The sequence below is a fragment of the Mobula birostris genome, chromosome 6 (genome assembly GCF_030028105.1).
Source record: "Mobula birostris isolate sMobBir1 chromosome 6, sMobBir1.hap1, whole genome shotgun sequence".
NCBI classification, from domain to species: domain Eukaryota; kingdom Metazoa; phylum Chordata; class Chondrichthyes; order Myliobatiformes; family Myliobatidae; genus Mobula; species Mobula birostris.
This window is the reverse complement of record NC_092375.1, coordinates 50,444,118-50,464,197: the sequence shown is the minus strand read 5'-3', so window position 1 is coordinate 50,464,197 and position 20,080 is coordinate 50,444,118. Positions and strand designations below refer to the sequence as shown.

Below are 20,080 nucleotides of genomic sequence, written 5' to 3'. Positions count from 1 at the left end.
TTGGTGCAGATTAGCATTAGCAACGTGTTATCGTGTTACCTTGGACAGTAGGCAGCAATCTCGAGTTGTTTCAAAATTCAAAGTTCAAAATAAATTGATTATCAAAGTACGTATACAACCTTGAGATTCGTTTTCTTGTGGATGTAACAAATCCATAATAGAATAATAACCATAATAGATTCAAAGAAAGACCACACCAGCTTGTGGTTCAACCACTGTGCAGAAGATACAAATTGTGCAAGTACAAAAAGGAAGAAATAATAATAAATAAATGAACAATAAATACCAAGAACATGGAAGTGAGTCTACAGGTTGTGGAAAGATTTCAATGGTGAAGTGAAGTTGAGTAAAGCTATTGGCTTTGGTTCAAGAGCCTGATGGTTGAAGGGTAAAAACTGTTTCTGAACCTGGAGTCCTCAGGTTCCTGTATCTTCTTCTGTGGCATCAGCGAGAAGAGAACATGTCCTGGGTGGTGGGGGCCCTTGATGATGGATGCTGTTTTGCTGCAATGATGTTTCATGTGGATGTGCTTGATGGTGGGGACTGCTTTACCTGTGATGAACTGGGCTGTATCCACTACTTTTTGTAGGATTTTCTGTTCAAGGGCATTGGTGTTTCCATACCAGACTATGATGCTGCTAACCAATATACTCTCCACTGCAAATTTATAGAAGTTTGTCAAAGTTTTCGATGTCATTCTGAATCTCCACAAACTTCTAAGCAAGAAAAGTCACTGCCAGGCTTTCTTCGTAATTGCAGTTACATGCTGGGCCCAGGGCAGGTCCTCCGAAATGATAACAGTGAGGAATTTAAAGTTGCTGACCTTCTCCATCTTTGATCCTCCAATGAGGACTAGCTGATGGACCTCCGGTTATTCCTCCACCTGAAGTCAATATCAGCTGCTTGGTCTTGTGAACATTGAGTAAGAGGATGGTGCTGTGGCATCACTCAGCCAGATTTTCAATCTCCCTCCTGTATGCTGATTCATCACCACCTTTGATCTGGCATTTGAGTGTGGTGTCATCGGCAAACTTGGATATGGAATTAAGGCTGTGCTTAGCCACACAGTCATAAATGTAAAGCAAATTGAGCAGGGGGCTAAGCACACACCCTTGCAGTGCACCTGTGGATTCCTAGATGCTTTCATGCATATATAGAGAATATTTAATGTTTTTCATTATCTGAATGTAAGCTAAGTTTTCAACTGTGAATGAATGTATCTCTTATAAATATGGAAGGTGGTTTCCACAACAGTTACAGGACTTTGTTATGCTTTTCTATTCGCTGTTATAAGAACTGAAAATGGAAGCCTTGGTTAATTCTGTAACAGTAAAAGGTGAATGCTGCCACTCTGTGGCTTCTGATAATACTGACAACTACTGTATATTGCCACCAAATATCTGCATCTTATTTTTGTGTATCTCTAAAAGAATGTACATCTAAATGCAAAAAACCCCTATTAATTGTATATTTTCCCTTTTGTCCTAACTCCAAAAAATGTCTTTTTAAATATGGATTTTAAATTTTGATTGACAGTAGTGATTTATCTGATTGATGTTAGATGCCAGAAAGATTAGATCTTTCACAAACTCCATTTAATGGATAGATATGTTTTTGAATATTGTTTGCATAAAATATAACATTGCACTTATATATAGAATTTAAAATAAAAATATTTTTAAGTTAAAGAAGTTCTGTGATACATCAACCATGCTGTATTCTAACAAGGCATCTGTAATTAGTCAATTTATTTTTTTCAAATTTTCAAACACAGCCACTTTAATCTTTAATAAAATAATGAATAGCCTTTTTTTGTATATTCAGTATATTCTTGAATCTAGATAAACTGAAGCACTCCTACAGTTTGTAAAATGTGGCTTAAAAAAGAATCGATTTAAGTTCAAGTTTATTACCATACGCCCAGTTACATCAATGCATAGGTGCAATGAACGTTTCACAAACACGTGGCATCCTATAAGCAGCATTCACTAGAAAACATATATTGTGCATGACTTTTACAAGAAATAAAGAACAAAGGCAATTTCAGTGCAAATTGATCAGAGTGGTCCCAGTGTTGTTAAATTGTAGTGGTAATTAAGGTACTTCTGGTTTGTTCAAGGACCACATAGTTGAAGGAAGGTTGTTGCTCTTGAACCTGCTGGCATGGGACCTCAGTTTTTGTACCTCTTGGTAGCTGCATGGACTGAATGGTGGGGATCTATGATGTGTGTTGCCTCCTGTAGATACTGACAGTGGTAGGGAGGGATGCGCCCCTGATGTGTTAGGCAGAATCCACAAATCTCTGCAACTTCTTACATTCCTGCACTTTTGAATTGCCTTACTAGACCATGATTCAACCAATCCAGATACTTCCAGTAGAAAATCTGTAGAAGTTTGTTAGAGTGCTTGGCGACAAGCTGAACCTCCTTAAAACATCGTAAGAAAGTAAAGATACTGGGGCACTTTCCTTATGATTGCTTCTATGTGTTGGGTACGGGACAGTTGCTCTGGTATGTTAACACCCATGAATTTAAAATTGCTGAAGCTCTCCACTGGCAATATCCCAATGTAACTGGCCCTTCTTCCCCTTCCTGAATTCAACAGCCAGCTCTTTAGTTTTGCTGATATTGAGTGAGAAGTGGTTGTTGTGACACCACTCAACCAAGTCACCTATATCTCTGATTTAATCTATTTCATGACCATGGTATTTCTTCTGGGGTTTCTCTGAGTTATTACATTTCTCCACATTAATATATTTTCTAAAAGCTGGATGTTTAGAGAAGTGAATATTATTATTTTAAAACAGGTGCACAGGTTTGCCTTTCTTTCTATTTTTATCAGTGAACTTTATGTCAACCATTTGATAAGATTATCTTTGTAAGAAATTATTTACAACTGATTTACGGATTATTGTTTTCATTTATAGATCTTATTAGCTCTGGAAATCAAGCCACTTAAGTGGTACCCATCTGTATACCTGGCAGTATCCCTTTTCCCTCTTATTAACAGGTGAGTGAAAATAAGTGTGGCTTCTGCTTCTGGAGCTTAATAAAGCTACAGTAATTATAGATTACTGTAGCCAAGAAGCATGACTACCAGATGATTACTGTCAGATCAAAGATGAGTCATTCTATGTCTTCTGTGTATTGGGTGGGGCTAGGGAAATTGGTTTTATTTTCTTATTTAAGAGAAACCTACCATGATGCTCTGTTCACAAATGACAGAGTTATCCTCATTGCAGAAATAAATATAATTTTCAAGTCTTGAGCCTAACTTTCAGTCCACAAAACAATATGATTTTTAAGCAAGTGCCATAATTTTTAAAAAAAAATAAACCTCTTTCTTTGAATTTAATGGACGTTCCAAAATCATTTATCCACCTCATTCACATTTGGATTCTCACTGATTGATGTGATGAAAGTGTATTCAATTAGTCAGTTATAAAAACATAATTTATTTGGATTTCTATTTGCAAAATAAAATAAATTCTGGTAAAAAAGTAAGAAAACAACCAGAAATCCAAGAAAATATCTGGAAGTTAATGTTCCATGTGCTAATCTGCACCACTCATACTCTCCTCCAAGAATACCCTACATTAAAAGGACTATCAGAGTTGAAAATGTAGCACTTGGATGTCAGATGTGAAGGACTAGAAATTAACTCTAGGTTCTGTGCTAAAGTTACAGTATTATTATAGGTATACATTGTTCTTCACTTCAAAATTCAGTTCCTCTTAAATAAAACTGAATTCTGAAAGTGGAAGACAAAGGACAAATGGTAAAGATATTAAGTTTAAGTTTCTACCCACAGGGGATTTTGTATCTTTGGTGTCAGTATCCAAGTCCATATAGAAATTAAATCATACCATCCTTTAATCTCAAACCCATCATGATCTTTGAGAAGATTTCACAGATACACAAGAAAATGCACATGATGGAAGAAATAACAAACAAATGACTTTGTAAATTAGGAAAAGAGCTGACATTCTCACCTAGTCATCAGTGTTTATGGACTGTTTTGAGCACATAACCAACAGGGAGCTAACAAATGCAGGTAGCAGCTGGCTGACTGAGGTTTCGCTTTTGCATATAAGCCGATAAGATATAGGAGCAGAATTAGGCCTTTTGACCCATCGAGTCTGCTCAGGCATTTCATCATGGCTGATCCATTTCCCTCTCAGCCTCATTCTCCTTCATGCCATGACTACTCTAGAACCTGTCAACCTTTGCCTTAAATGTATCCAATAATTTGTCCTGCACAGCCGCTAGTGGAAATGAAGTCCCCAGATTCACCACTCTGGTAAAAGTAATGCCTTCTCACCTTCATCCTAAATGGACGTCCTTCTATTTTGTGGCTGTGTCCTCTGGTCTTAGACTTCCCCACCATAGGAAGCATCCTCTCCACATCCATTCTATCGAGGCTTTTCAACATTCAAAAGGTTTCATTGTGATTCCCCCCCCACTCCCCACCCCTCCATTCTTCTGAATCCCAGGAAGCAGATGCCCAGAGCCATCAACCCTGCTAATATGATAAGCCTTTCAATCCTGGAATCATTCTTGTGAACCTCCTATGAACCCTCTCCAATGTAAGCACATCCTTTTTTAGATAGAAGTCCCGAAACTGCTCATAATACAATAAGTGAGGCCTCACCAGTGCCTTGTAAGACACCAACATTATATCCTTGTTTTTATATTCTAGACCTCTCAAAATGAATGCGTTATTGCATTTGCCTTCCATATCACCAACTCAACTTGCAAATTAACCTTTCAGGAATCCTATGCGAAGACTCCCAAGTCCCTTTTCAGAGAGAAAATTCAAAACATTCAAAATTCAATTTTTACTTCTTCTACCAAAGTGCATGACTGTGCACTTCCTGACACTGTGTTCCATTTGCCACTTCTTTGCCCATTCTCCTAATCTGTCTAAGTCCTTCTATAGCCTCTCTACTTCTTCAACCCTACCTGTCCGTCCACCTACAGTATCTTTGTATCATTAGCAAACTTAGCCACAAAGCCATCAGTTCTGTCATCCAAATCATTACTATATAACATAAAAAGAGGTGGTCCCAACACAGATCTCTGTAGAACACCACTAGTCACTGACAACTACCCAAAAAAGTCTTCTGTATTCCCAATCTTTGCCTGCTGCCAATCAGCTTTATGCATGCTAGTATCTTTTCTGTAATACCATGGGCTCTTAAGTTGTTAAGCAGTCTCATGTGTGGCACTTTGTCAAAGGCTTCTGAAAATCCAAGTACACAGCATCCATCTATCTTGCTTGTTACTTCTTTAAAGAATTCCAACGGATTTGTCAGGTAAGATTTTCCCTTGAGGAAACCATGCTGACGTTGGCCTATGTTATTATGTGCCTCCAAGAACCCCAAAACCACATCCTTAACAATGGACTCCAACATCTTCCCAACCACTGAGGTCAAACTAACTGGCCTATAATTTTCTTTCTTTTGCTTCTCTCCCTTATTGAAGAGTGGTGTGACATTTGAAAATTCCCAGTCCTCTGGAACCATGCCAGAATGTAATGATCTTGAAAGATTATTATATCTATCTCCACAATCTCTTCAGCGACCTCCTTCACAGCCCTGGGGTGTGGACCATCTGGTCTAGGTGATTTATCTACCTTCAGGCCTTTCAGTTTCTCAAGCCCCTTTTCCCTAGTAATGGCAATTTCACTCACTTCTGCCCCTTGACACTTCCAAACTTCCAGCATGCTGCTAGTGTCTTCCATAGTGAAGACTGATGCAATATACTTATTTAGTTCATCCGCTATTTCCTTGCCCCCCCCTGCCCATTACTGCCTGTCCAGCATCATTTTCCAGTGGTCCAATATCTATTCTCACATCTCTTTTATTTTTTATACATCTGAAGAAACTTTTGGTATTCTCTTTAATATTATTGGTTAGCTTATCTTCATATTCCATCTTTTTCTTCTTTATGACTTCTGTTTGTTTTTAAAAGCTTCCCAAACCTCTAACTTCCCACTAATTTTTACTTTACTATGTGCCCTCTCTTTGGCTTTTATGTTGACTTTGACTTCCCTTGTCAGTCACGGTTATGTCATTCTGCCTTTAGAAGACTACTTCTTCTTTGAGATGTATCTATCCTGCGCCTTCCCAATTGCTCCCAGAAACTTTAGCCATTGCTGCTCTGCCATTATCCCTGTAAATGCCCCCTTTCAATCAATTTTGGCCAACTCCTCTCTTGTGCTTTTGTAATTTCCTTTACTTCATTGTAATACTGATTCATTTGACTGTAGCTTCTCCTTCTCAAATTGCAGGGTGAACTTTTATCATATTATGGTCATTCTCTCCTAAGGTTCCTTTATCTTAAGCTCTCTAATCAATTCCAGTTCATTGTACAACACCCAATCCAGAATAGCTCTGATCCCTTAGTGGACTCACCCATAAGCTACTCTTAAAAAGCCATCTTATAGGCATTCTACAAACCCCCTCTTTGATCTGAGCACCAACCTGATTTTCCGAATCTACCGGCATATTGAAATCCCTCATGACTATTGTAACATTGCCCTTTTGAAATGCATCTTCTATCTCCTGTTGTAATTTGTAGGCCACATCTTTGCTACTGTTCAGAGGTCTGTATATTACTCCCATCAGAGTATTTTTATCCTTGCAGTTTCTTAACTCTACCCACAAGGATTCTACATCCTCTGATCCTGTGTCACCTCTTTCTAAGGATTTGTTTTCAGTTTTTGCCAACAGAACCATGCCTACTTGCCTGTCCTTTTGACATGTATGTCCTTGGATGCTAAGCCCCCAGCTATAATCTTCTTTCAGCCATGATTCAGTGATGCCCATAACATCATACATAGAAACCTCTAAGTGCACTACAAGATCATCTACCTTATTCTGTGTACTACATGCTTTCAAATGTAACTCCTTCAGTCCTGTATCCATCACCCTTTTCGATTTTGACCTCCTGTTACATTGCAGCTCATCGCTTGACTGCAATTTTGCCCTATCATCAGCCTGTCCTTGCTAGCAGTCTCACTACACATGCCTCTTTTTGTAAACCAACTACCCCATCCTCCCCTATCAGTCTGGTTCCCATCCCCCTGCCAAATTAGTTTGAGCTCTCCTGAACAGTTCTACCAAACTTGCCTGCAAGCATATTGGTCCACCTCGGGTTCAGATGTAACCCATCCCATTTTTGTGGGTTGTATCTTCTCCAGAAGAGGTCCCAATGATCCAGAAATCTGAACCTCTGCCCACTGCACCAGTTTCTTAGCCATGCAGTTATCTGCCAAGTGCTCCTATTTGTACCCTCACTGGCAGCGATCCAGATTCTGTCTCTTAACCTCAATTGGAATTGTTTTTTTGCACTTAGATTGTAGCTGGACTTCTTGTATAGTCCTTGAATGCCACAGATATAGCCCTCAGCAGACTATGAATCTCGTGGTTCATCCACAGCCTTTGTTGTTGTGTTTGTTATTGTTCACAAAATTGTTTTTCATAGCTTATGTTCTGATCACTCACTAACGAATTTCAATAAATATAGTTGTTCTTGTTGCAAGTACAGTATATTTGCAGATATGATGTAAATCACAAAATATTAATCTTAATACAAAGTAATGATTTCTTAAAACTAATGTCTTCTCTACGAATGATAGATTTGTTACCTTTACTTTTGTAGTTTCAAATAAGAGTTTTGATTCGTATCACAAGTCTTCTTGACCACCTCAGTCCTGATGCAGGGTTTTGACCTAAAACATTGGCAGTTTTTTTCTCCCACAGATGGTACTTGACCCACTGAATTCCTCTTGCAGTTTGTCTTTTGCTTAGTTAACCATCGGTCTCAGCAAATATTTTTTGAGAGTTAAGAGCTTCTGACATTTGTCTTTAATTACTTTGAATAATTACAATTTCCATGGTAAATTAAGTAAGTGCTCTAATGATTAGAAAAAAAGGAAGAATATGGAGGAGGTAGAGAAGCAGATTTATTTCACTCTCCACAGATGCTGCCTGACCAGCTGAGTATGTCTACCATTTTCTGTTTTTATTTCAACCATCAAGAATCTGCAGATATATAATTTTTTAGGGTATATTGACATACAGTGCAGAATAGGTGCTTCCAGCTGGCTAGTACACTGTGCCGTGTACCATCATTACACCGTACCGAAGTTTGTGTGATAATGATAGTGTGGGTGCCACAGTAGCATAGTGATTAGATCAATGCTAGTACAGCTCAGGGTATTCCGGAGTTTGGAGTCTGTACGTCCTCTCCATGGAATGCCTGTGTTTTCCCTGGGTGCTCCGATTTTCTCCCACAGTCCATTGTAAATTGTCCCGTGTTTAGCTTAGGATAAAACAGGTTTGTCAGGAGTTGCTGGGGCGGTGTGTCTCAATGGACGGAACAGCCTACTCTGTGCTAAGTACAGTACTGTGCAAAATCTTAGGCATGTATATTTAGCTAGGGTGCTTTAGACTTCCGCTCAGTACTGTATTTGTCAAAATGGAGCGGACAGCGAGTTTGTAAATCTGGCGGGAGTAAAGGATGTTAGAAATGGCGAGGGTGGAGCGCTGCGGGAGAAGTATGGGACAGGTGAAAGAGGAAGAGTGCCTTGGGTGAGGAAGTTGGGTTGCTCAGGTGCAGACGCCAGGCAAGGTAATTTGATTCCAAACAATTGGTTTATTGATCATTACAGAATGTCTTTCAGGTACTTCCTATACCCTCACCTCTCCCCTATTTACTAATCATGATTCCCCTCTCCCTGCCCCCTTCCCACTCTCAGTCCACAATGGAGACCCATATCAGAATCAAGTTTATCAGTTCTTACACATGTCATAAATGTGTTGTTTTTTTTGCGGCAGCGGTACAGTGCAATACCTGAAATTACTACAGTACTGTGCAGAAGTCTTAGGCGCCCTAATTATATATGTGTGCCTAGAACTTTTGCACAGTACTGTAAATAAATAAATGAAAATAATAAGCTTTGACATTATGTTGTACATTATATCTACCATTATGTTATTCTACTTTTAGATGCTCAGTCTTTTATGTATGCAATCACTGCTGAAATAGTGTATCTTTTAGAATAACAACTGCTTCCAACAATGATTACCGGATGGTAATCTAACAAAAGCTTTCACAATCCTCAATGTCAGTATAATGAAGCTTGAACAATGTATTACATTTGAACCACAGAATGTATTACAGCCTTGTAATCTCCTTTTGGTTTTGTCTCTAAAATTTCAGTGTTTCAGCCATGTTTGGTTTTCAATTACTTTACTTTCTATTCACATGCTATGGAATAATTTCTGCAAATCTATTATATTGACGAGATCCTGTAATGTAAGGCTGTTGTCAGTTGATTAAAACCTATTTTGAACTCCAACCAAAACTTACTTTCATCCCATCTCGTACAACTCCTCAGATATGGCATAGAGTCATAGAGAAGTACAGCACAGATCAGGCCTTTTGGCCCATCTAATCCATGCCGAAACCGTTTAAACTGCCTACTCCATTCGACTTGCACCGGGACCATAACCCTCCATACCCCTACCATCCGTGTACCTATCCAAACTTCTCTTAAATGTTGAAATCGAGCCCACATACACCACTTGTGCTGGCAGCGCATTCCATACTCTCATGACTCTCTGAGTGAAGAAATTTCCCCTCATGTTCCTCTTGGACTTGTCACCTTTCACCCTTAATCCATGACCTCTGGTTGAAGTCTCACTCATTCTTAGTGGAAAGTCTGCTTGCATTTACCCTATCAATACCCCTCATAATTTTGTATACCTCTAATAAATCTCTCAATCTTCTACATTCTAAAGAATACAGTCCTAACCTGTTCAATCATTCCTTATAACTCAGGTTTTCCAGACCCGACAACATCCTTGTAAATTTTCTCTGCACACTTTCAACCTTGGTTGCATCTTCCCTGTAGGTAGGTGACCAAAACTGCACACAGTACTCCAAATTAGGCCTCACCTACATTTTATACAACCGCGACATAACATCTCATTTCTTGTACTCAATACATTGATTTATGTGCCAGAAGCTTTCTTTATGACCCTATCTACCTCCAACATCTCTTTCAATGAATTATGCAGCTATATTCCCAGATCACTTTGTTCTACCGCATTCCTCAGTGCCCTACCATTCACTGTGCAGGACCTACCCTGGCTGGTCCCACTGAAGTGCAAAACCTCGTCTGCATTAAATTCTGTCTGCCATTTTTCTAGCAGATGCAGAACTCTGCAAGCCATGATAGCCTTTCTCACTGTCCAGTACACCCCTAATCTTGGTGTCAACTGCAAATCGGGTGATCCAGTTAACCACATTATCATCCAGATCATTGATATAGATGACAAACAACAATGGTCACAACACTGATTCATGCGGCAGGCCTCCAGTCAGAGAGACAACCATTTACTACCACTCTCTGGTTTCCCCCACAAAGCTAATGTCTTATCCAATTTACTACCTCATCTCGAATGCATTGTGACCAAACCTTCTTGACCAACCTCCCATACAGGACTTTGTCAAATGCCTTGTCCATGTAAACAGCATCCACTGCCTTGCCTTCATCCATTTTCCTGGTAACTTCCTCGAAAAACTCCATTAGATTGGTTAGACACACAAAGCCATGCTGACTGTCCTTAATCAGCCCATGTCTATCCAAATACTTATATATCCAGTCCCTAGAATACCTTCCAGTAACTTTCCTGCAACTCACCAGCCTATAATTCCCTGGTATATGTTTAGAGCCTTTTTTTAAAACAGCAGAACAACATTGACTATTCTCTAATCCTCTGGTACATCTCCTGTCGCTAAGGATGATTTAAGTAGCTCTGCTAGGGCCCCAGCAATTTCTGCACTTGCCTCCCGTAGGGTCCAAGGGAACACTTTGTCAGGCCCTAGGGATTTATCCATCTGATTTGCCTCAGGATAGCAAACACCTCCTCCTCTGTAATCTGTACAGGTTCCATGAAGTTGAGACCAGTTTTCTTCATTACAGTAGACTCTATCTCTGTCTCCTGAGTAAATTCAGATGCAAATAATTAATTTAAGATCTCCCCCATCTGTCTTGGCTCCATACATGGATTACTATTCTGATCTTCCAGCAGACCAATTTTGTTTCTTGCAACCCTTTTGTTCTTTGCATACCTGTAGAAAAAAATTCATGCCTTCTTTTAACCCTCCTGATTTATGTCTTAAGTGTACTCTTGCATTTTCTTAGACTCCATAAGCACCTCATTTGTTCCTACTTGCCTACACCTGCTATGTTCACTGTCCCACTTAAGAATGCTGAAGACTCAGTCTGAGATGCCCCAGACCCTGGCCCCCAGAAGGCAATAAGTCATCCAGGAATCTTGTTCTCGTCTGCGAATTGCTGCCTTTTATATTTGGTCAGCAAACCTGAGTGAAATTCCGTCTTCTCAAGTTTCTGATCTCCCAGTTGGTCACTGGTCAAAGCTCAGTTTATGGTTATTAATTTTGTTTTCTTACAGCTATAAAGTGATCTTTTCTTTGAATATGTAAATCTCTAACGGTGAACCGAAACAGCCAATGCCTATTGGTCAGCTGACATCCAATCCCAGGCTGACTTTCACTGATTGGTTGTTGTTCCTATCAACATCTCAAATGTTCTTGGGTAAACTATTTAAATAGTAGTGCTTTGGGATGCACTGTTGAGTTTTGAGAATTTTGTAGTTGTGTGGTTTTACTGAATAAATGTTTATTTTGTGTTCTGACTTGGTTTTATCTCCTGGCTTCAGGTCTCATCAGTATTTTGTAAGCAAGTGAACACAACAAATTGGTGCAACACACACAGAATGCTGGAGGAACTCACCAGGCCAGGTAGCATCTAAGAAAAAAGTACAGTCGAAGTTTTGGCTGAAATATCAACTGTACTCTTTTCATAGATGCTGTCTGGCCTGCTGAGTTCCTCCAGCATTTTGTGTGTGTTGTTCGGATTTCCAGCATCTGCAGATTTTATCTTGTTTGTGATTGGGCAACAAATTAGTGACAAGGTGCTGTATTATATCACCTTGCACAATTTCAGCAGAAGACTTGCGCACGGTTCTACAACAGCAGCAAGCTCAATTTGAGGCAGCCCAGCTGAAGATAATTGAAACCTTGACCTGCAGGCTTTCAGTGAGTCTAACGATGTTGGTGTCAAACACTGAACAGAACACTTGTGAGTCAGTTGTTGCATCGATTACCACCTGCCAGCTTGATGCCGCTTTGGGAATTACGAAGATATATTCAGGTCAAGTTCACCAACATCTGCACTTTGCGCCCAGAATTGGGTATTGCTGAACCTGAACGTTGTTTCAACTTTGTCCTGCCTAAGAACCCACGTGACCCGCCCTTTGATGAAACTGTCCAGCAGCTAACAAGCATATTTGGAAAGTAGTTACCTCTCTTCAGTATTCGTGACCATGTTAAGAATGATGCCAATGACTTCATCACATATGTGGGTGTCATCAATCACAAATCTGAAAAGTTCAAGCTGTGTTCAAGCATGATTGAGTTACAGTCTGATCTTTATTTGTGGACTTCAGGCTCCTAGTTAAGCAGATGTTTGCAAATGACTCCTGGCCAGACTAGAGGAAGACCCTGATGTGGCTCTACAAGTTGTCACTCAAGGATGTCAGTGTTTGACCATCCTGAAACACGATTCCAATCCAGTCAAACAGAGCTATGACAATGCAGTTTCCAAAGGCCCAGATGTCATCACTCAGCTGGTCCCCCAGCGACCAAACGCTGTTTGTTGGAACTGTGGTGCATGGTATTACGCAAGAAACTGCCCATAATTTCAGCAAATGCTAATGCTGTGGTCACAAAGAATGCATTTGCCATCCTTCACTGTGTTCGAGGCCAGTGAAGCACAAGGACAAGAAGTTTCAGAAACGATCAAAATCTACAAGGATTTTAATGGTCACGTTCAAAGTTGCCTTACGGTCCCAGGAGGTGGTATGTCAATGTATTTATCAGCAATCATTTGATCAAGCCACAATTCGATATGGTGTCAGACATCACCATTAGCTCCAAACGCATGTGGTAGGCACTTGGGTCCCCACCAGTCACATTAGGGGGAGGAAATTACTGGAAGTTGGAGCATTCTATGTTCATACCAAGGGGCTGGAGACTACCTAGACGGTATATGAGGTGTTGCTCCTCCAGCCTGAGTTTAGCCTCATCATGGCAGTAGAGGAGGCCATGTATGGACATATCTGAATGGGAGTGGGAAGCAGAGTTGAAGTGGGTGGCTACTGGGAGATTCTGTCTGTTTTGGCCAACTTCCGGTAATTCCCTCCCCCTCCCTTCCCCTATCCCTATGTCACTCTAACCCCTCTCCCAGCTGCCTATCACCTCCCTCATGGTTCTGCCTCCTTCTACTACCCATTGTGTTTTCCCCTATTCTTTCTTCACCTTTCCTGCTTATCACCTCCCTGCCTCCCTTCCCCCACCCCCTTATCTTTCCCCTTACTGGTTTTTCACCTGGAACCTACCAGCCTTCTCCTTCCCACCCTCCCCCTACCTTCTTTATAGCACCTCTGCCCCTTCCCTCTACAGTCCTGATGAAGGGTTCCGGCCCGAAATGTCGACCAATCTTTACCACGGATGCTGCCCGACCTGCTGAGTTCCTCCAGCATGTTGTGAGTGTTGCTTTGACCCCAGCATCTGCAGAATATTTTGTGTTTATAAATCATGTCAGTCATCGCCACACCAACTTCTGTACGTGAGACCATAGAACAACAACTGCAACAGCGCTATGTAGTAATGTTTCAAAAAGATTTAGGCTGTTGCACCAAACTGCAAGCAGAACTCTTCTCTGTCCAAATGCAAAGCTAGTCTTCTGTCCCTAAAGAACAAAGAAACATAGAAAACCTACAGCACAATACAGGCCCTTTGGCCCACAATGCTGTGCCAAACATGTACTTACTTTAGAGATTACCTAGGGTTACCCATAGCCCTCTATTTTTCTAAGCTCCACGTACCTATCCAGGAGTCTCTTAAAAGACTCTGTCGTATCCGCCTCCACCACCATCACCGGCAGCCCATTCCACGCACTCACCACTCTGCGTAAAAAACTTACCCGTAACATCTCCTCTGTACCTACTTCCAAGCACCCTAAAACTGTGCCCTCTCGTATTACCATTTCAACCCTGGGAAAAAGCCTCTGACTATCCACACGATCAATGCCTCTCATCTTTTAGTACCATACGCAGGCTTAGTGATTGTTGGGCAAGGGTTGGAGGTCAACAAGCTGGTGTGAATAAAGCTTTCAGCTATTCATATTGGGAAGCTCTGAAAGTCATCATTAAGAAAGCCAATGGCACAGTGAGGCTGTGTACAGACTTCCCAACTGGTCTCAGTGTGGCTCTGGAGACAGGCCAATACTCGTTACTGCTGCCTGCAGACCTTTGTAAAATTGAGCGGTGGTTACTACTTTGTGAAGTTTGACTTGGCTGAAACCTATCTCCAGGTAGAAATGGCAAAAAATTCACAGAAGCTTCTCACCATTACAACATTTAAGGGGTTGTTTTCCTCCTGTCTTCCTTTTGAACTAAAGGCAGGTGCTTCAATTTTCGAATAGCTTATGGACACCATGCTCAGTAGTATTAATAGTGTTGCTGCTTACCTTGACAACATCATTGTGATGGGCATGGATCAGACAAAACTATGTCTGGACCATGTTTTGAACAAACTACTAGTATTTGGACTGCAGCTTAGGGCAGAAGGGTTACAGCCTACTGATGTCTTCAGTCAAGAATCTGGAGTTTGTCATAGATGAGCACGGTTGACACCCAGATCCCAAAAATATCACTGCTTTCTTAAGGATGCATCCAACATCTGATGTCGGCACTTTATGATAATTTTTGGGCACGATCAGTCATTATTCAACATTCCACCCAGCAATGCAGTGGCTGAAGGAGCCACTCTGCCACCCTGCTCAACAAGGGTGCCACGTGGAAGTGGTCCAAAGAATGACAAAAGGCTTTTGATTAGGTGAAGAATACACTGTCATCTGATCTTCTCTTGAGGGATTTCAACCGAGAGTTGCCAGTCGTTATGACAGATGTATCCAACTACGCGTTGGGAGCTGTCATATCCCATATCTTCCCTGATAGTTCCAAAAAAATGTTGTGCAAGCAGCCAGATCACTGACCGCAGCAGAAAGGAACTATGGACGAATCGGAAGGGAGCCTTGGGAGTCATCTTCACTGTGAAGAAATTCCACAAAATGTTTTATGGCAGATGCTTCACTCTCTCTACTGATCAAAGCCACTGTTGTCCATCTTTGGGTCTTAGAAAGGATCCCAGTGTATACAGCTGACTGTTCACAAAGATGGGCAATGGTGTTATTCGCCAATGATTTTGAAATCAAGTACACATCAACCTAGGAACTTGGTCAGGCAGATGCCCTCTCCAGACTTATGAATCAATGAGTTACTGAAAACAAAGACGCAGCTGTAGCTACGATTTCAATTGATCGGGAAGTTCACTGGCTTGTATTGGATGCTGCTGAAGTTCTTCCGGTCACAGTTGATATCAGAATGAAACAGTTGCAGATCCAGTTCGTCAGCATATCTCCAGACACCTCATTGATGTATGGCCAGTCAAGGTTGAGGAAGAAGTTGTACTCTTCTACTGACATCATACATTGCTCTCAACTGTGCACTCTTGCTGAAATCTTGGAGACAGAATAATGCCCAGGAACACTTCAACCAAAAGTACTGAAACAATTCCACCTTGCTCACCTGGGCATCAATCAAATGAAAGTCCTAGCAAGAAGCTTTGTGTACAGGCTGGGCATAGACAAAGGTATCACATCCGTACTCAGATCCACAACTGTGGTCTCAGGCTACTAGACCTTGGAACTGAGTATATATTGACTTCGGTGGCCCAATCAACAGGTGTACTTACCTTGTCCTGGTTGACACTGGAGTCCCCTCACTGGGCTCGTAAGCAAACTTGGCTCGTTAGCCAGCTCTTCTAACAGCCTTGTAACTCAGTGGTGAGGAGGCTACCTTTCATAAACAGTATACGTCTAGGGTTGGTATTATGTGGGGTTGTTCAACCAAACAGGAATGTTGTGATGTTCTGATTAAAGATACCTCGATTGGGGCAAGTGCTGTGTAACTACTGCCCCCAATTATGGATATTGTGTATGACATCAGTAGAAGAGTACAACATCTTCCTCAACCTTGACTGGCCTTACATCAATGAGGTATCTGGAGATGTGCTGAACAAGAAAAAAACAGATCGTACACCACGTAAAATTATAAAGAAGGCATATTTATTAATATCAGCTTTTTTGAACAGTTAATAGGAAAAAGAAAGAAAAAATAAATAAAAGGGCCCATTCTGGTTAAACCAGTCCATTGTGCCCAATGACCACTGGAGCTCATACTGCATTTTGTCATATACTCAAGCACTGGACCCACAGTCGTGTGAAAACACCCACCACATTCTGGACTTTCCTCAAAATCCTTCTTGAACAAACTGGCTCTTCCTCAGGAGTGTTGGCCCTTCTTGGAGCCATTCATCTGCACAAAGCACTTTGTGCAATGGCAACTCTCCTTCCAACGGCATTCTGTGGCATCTTCCCCTCAGTCCTCTCTCAGCTCCCGCCTAAAGACCCGTCCTTCACCAAAAATTCTTTCTGTCCCCTCTCTCTAGTACTTTCTCCTGATCCCACCATGCTGATTGGCTGACACAACATTCCTAAGTTGAACAACATGGCGTCTTATCCCTAGCCGAAACCAAAATATTCTACCAGCAGGACCAGCAATTTGTGTGTGCTTGTTTCTGACAACAGCACTCAATTCAGTTTACAGCATTTTGCGGCATTGTCCACACCTACTCATCCACAGTCCAACGGGCAAGCAGAGAGGTTTGTGAATACCCCTTCAAACATTTGCTTCTGAAATCAAGAGGGTAAGGAGCATCAACATATTTCTGCTGATATATCGAATTACAGCACATCCAGGCCTCGAGGGAAAGTCTCCTGAAGCAATTTTGGGGAATAAAGTGCACAATATTTGATGCAATGCTGCCACAGCATCCAGCGTCCAAGATCATGGCAGGTGAAGTCATTCAAGCCCGGAGCTGTAGTGTGGGTTAGACAGTATCAGGATGTGCAGGATCCCTGGCTACCATGACAGATTGTCAAAAAATAGGAAAAGTGCTCTATGGATTTATCGTAGACAGACATTGCTGGCGTCGCCACACAATCATTTGTGGCTGCATACTCCTGAAGGCACAACAAGTTTGTCGCCAGGTCATCAAACACAGAGCTGGACCTTCATCGCTTGGAAGTGTTGATTAACCCAACCAGACCAACCACCAATGCCAGCACAGCCGCAAGCAACATTGTGACAAGAAAGTGGCAGCCTGCATTCACTAAGGACTGATAATCAGCATATACTGGTTGTTCCTATCTAAATGAACCCTTGGCTCAAATTCTACAGTTAATGATCTTCGAGAGGGAGGTATTATACCGCTAAACCAGCCAATGCCTATTGAACAGCTGACAACTAAACCCAGGCTGACTCTCACTAATTGGTTGTTCCTATCAATTCTTGGGTAATCCATTTAAGTAGCTGTGCTTTGGGATGTACTGTTAAGTTTTGAGATTTTTGTAGTTGCATGGTTTTACTGAATAAAGGTTTATATTTCATGTTCTGGCTTTGTTCTACCTTCTTGCTCCATGTCTCATCATTAGTTATAGATGAGCGAACAGATCAAAATCAAATAAAACTTATTCTATTAAAAACTTAGCAACAGTAAATTCCCTGAACATAGGTGATATTAATTTCACTTTGGTAAAACTCTTTTTCAAAGTTCCTGCAATTTAGTAAGTGGACCGTTAATTAAAAATTGCATCCTAAGTCCAATCAGTGGCACGAGCATGCAGCTTTCAAAATTCAGGCTCGTTAATAATGATTGTCTTTGTGATTTGTGTCTCCGGAAATTGATTAAGCTTTTGATATAAAAGAATAAAGTGTGTACATCATGGAAATATCTTGAGGTGCAATAAAGATTGTGCATCTCTATAAGTATGATCATTAATGGTTGATATTTTTCTCTAAGAATAATATTTTAATTATAATTTCTGAAATATTTTCCAAATGTGCAGGTACAGATAAACTCTGATACAGCAATAGCTAATATTGTTCACACCTTACCTTTGAATTAAGTATGACTGGACCTTTATTTCTAGAAATGTAACCAAGAATGTACAACCTAAAAATGGTTTCGTTAGTGTAGCTGAACTTGGAACAGCATGATGCACTGAACAAAAGCATACGTCAAAAATTCCAGTACAGTCATAGGCTTTTATTTAGAAGGTAGGTCAAAAAGCAAACTGCTAGAGGATCTCAGTGGGTCAAGCAGCATCTGTGAAGATGGAGAAGGAGGTAGAGTCAGAGGCTGGAAAGTGATGTTGATGCAACAGTGGGCTCTAGATTCTGGAAACCGAGAAGTCAGCCAGATGATGTGGAACTGGATAAGGGAGGGGTGATGATTAGACAGAACCAGGTTGGAAATAAAAGAGAAAGATTACATTATAAACACAAAAGATACTGAAGATGTTATAAATCCAAAGCAACTCACACAAAATGCTGGAGGAACTCAGCAGGTCAGGCACTATCTATAGAAATGATTAAACAGTCGATGATTTGGGCCCTTACCCTTCATCAAGATTAAATTAACTTTCTTTGTCATATGTATATTGAAACATACTGTGAAATGGATTGTTTGCATCAACACAGTCTGAGATGTGCTGGGGCAGCCTACAAATGTTGCCATGCTTCTGGTGCCAACATAGCATGTCCACAATTTACTAACCTTGACTCGTTCGTCTTTGAAATATGGGAGGAAAGCCTACAGAGGAAACCTATGCAGTCATGGAGAGAACGTACAAACTCCTTACAGACAGCAGTGGGAATTGAACCCCGATCTTACAGCTAGAGCTGGTGCTGTAAGGTGTTACTTTAACCACTAACCCACTGTTCCACCTGTGAATCTGGGTTGGGGGAGTTGGAAACAAGGTGTTAAGTACAGCAAAAAGAGAGAAAATGAATACCGTTGGTATGAGTTATCTGAAGTTGGAAATTTCAGTGGATTGTAGACAGACCAGGTGAAGTGCAAGGTATCTTGCAGCTTGCCCACTCTGGCTGCAGAGAAGGCAAAGGGAGATTAATGCAATCTGGAACTCAAGATGGCCATTGTAGACAGAATGAATGTGCTCAGCAAAACACACAAAATGTTGGAGGAACCCAGCAGGTCAGGCAGCATCAATGAAAAGGAATCAGTGGTTGACCTTTTGGGTCACGATCCTTCAGCAGCACTGGAAAGGAAGGGGAAAGAAGCCCGAATAAGAAGGTGGGGTGGGGGAGGGACAGGAGTACAAGCTGGCAGATTACAGATGAAGGCTGAGAGGGGAAGGTGGGTGGGTGGATGGATGGGGAAGGAGGTATGAAGTAAGAAGCTCGGAGGCGATCGGTAGAAGGGGTAAAGAGCCGAAAAAGAAGGAATCCGATAAAAGAAGAGAGTGGATCATAGAGATAAGGAAAGAAGAGTGAAAGCAGACAGGTAAGTGAGGAGAAAAGGGGTGTGAGGAGAACCAGAATGGGGAATGGAAAAAGTGAGAAGGAGTGGGGATGGGGGAAGAAATATCAGAAGTTTACCCAGACATTTCACCTGTGAGTGTATTAGAGTTACCTACTGTATCCAGTGCTCCCAGTGCAGCCTCCTTTCCATTGGTAAGAGCTGCTGTAGATTGGGGGTCTACATTGTCAAGCACCTTTGCTCCGTACACCACAAAAGGCAGTATTCCCTAGTGGACACCCATTCTAATTCTACTTCCCATTCCCATATGTCAGTCCATGGACTCCTCTATGGTCTCAATGAGGCCACTCTCAGGGTGGAGCAGCAACACCTTATATTCCATCCGCGTAGTCTCCAAGCTGATGGCATGAACGCTGATTTCTCTAACTTCCAGTAACTTTCTCTCCCCCCCGCAGCCCCGCCCCCGCTTCTCTCTTTTTTTATTCCACATTCTGGCTCCCCTCTTATCCCTTTTATTC

The 20,080-nt window shown here is 41.3% G+C and overlaps 1 protein-coding gene across 2 annotated transcripts in view; it reads left to right on the top strand.

Moving 5' to 3' along the window:
• LOC140199046 (cyclic AMP receptor-like protein A) overlaps window positions 1–20,080 on the top strand; it is a 187,240-nt gene that overhangs the window by 138,751 nt on the left and 28,409 nt on the right. For both annotated transcript variants that reach the window (XM_072260476.1, XM_072260477.1), the window contains exon 11: window positions 2,927–3,009. In XM_072260476.1, the coding sequence (XP_072116577.1) occupies window positions 2,927–3,009 (83 nt within the window). The remainder of the gene's footprint in view (window positions 1–2,926; window positions 3,010–20,080) is intronic.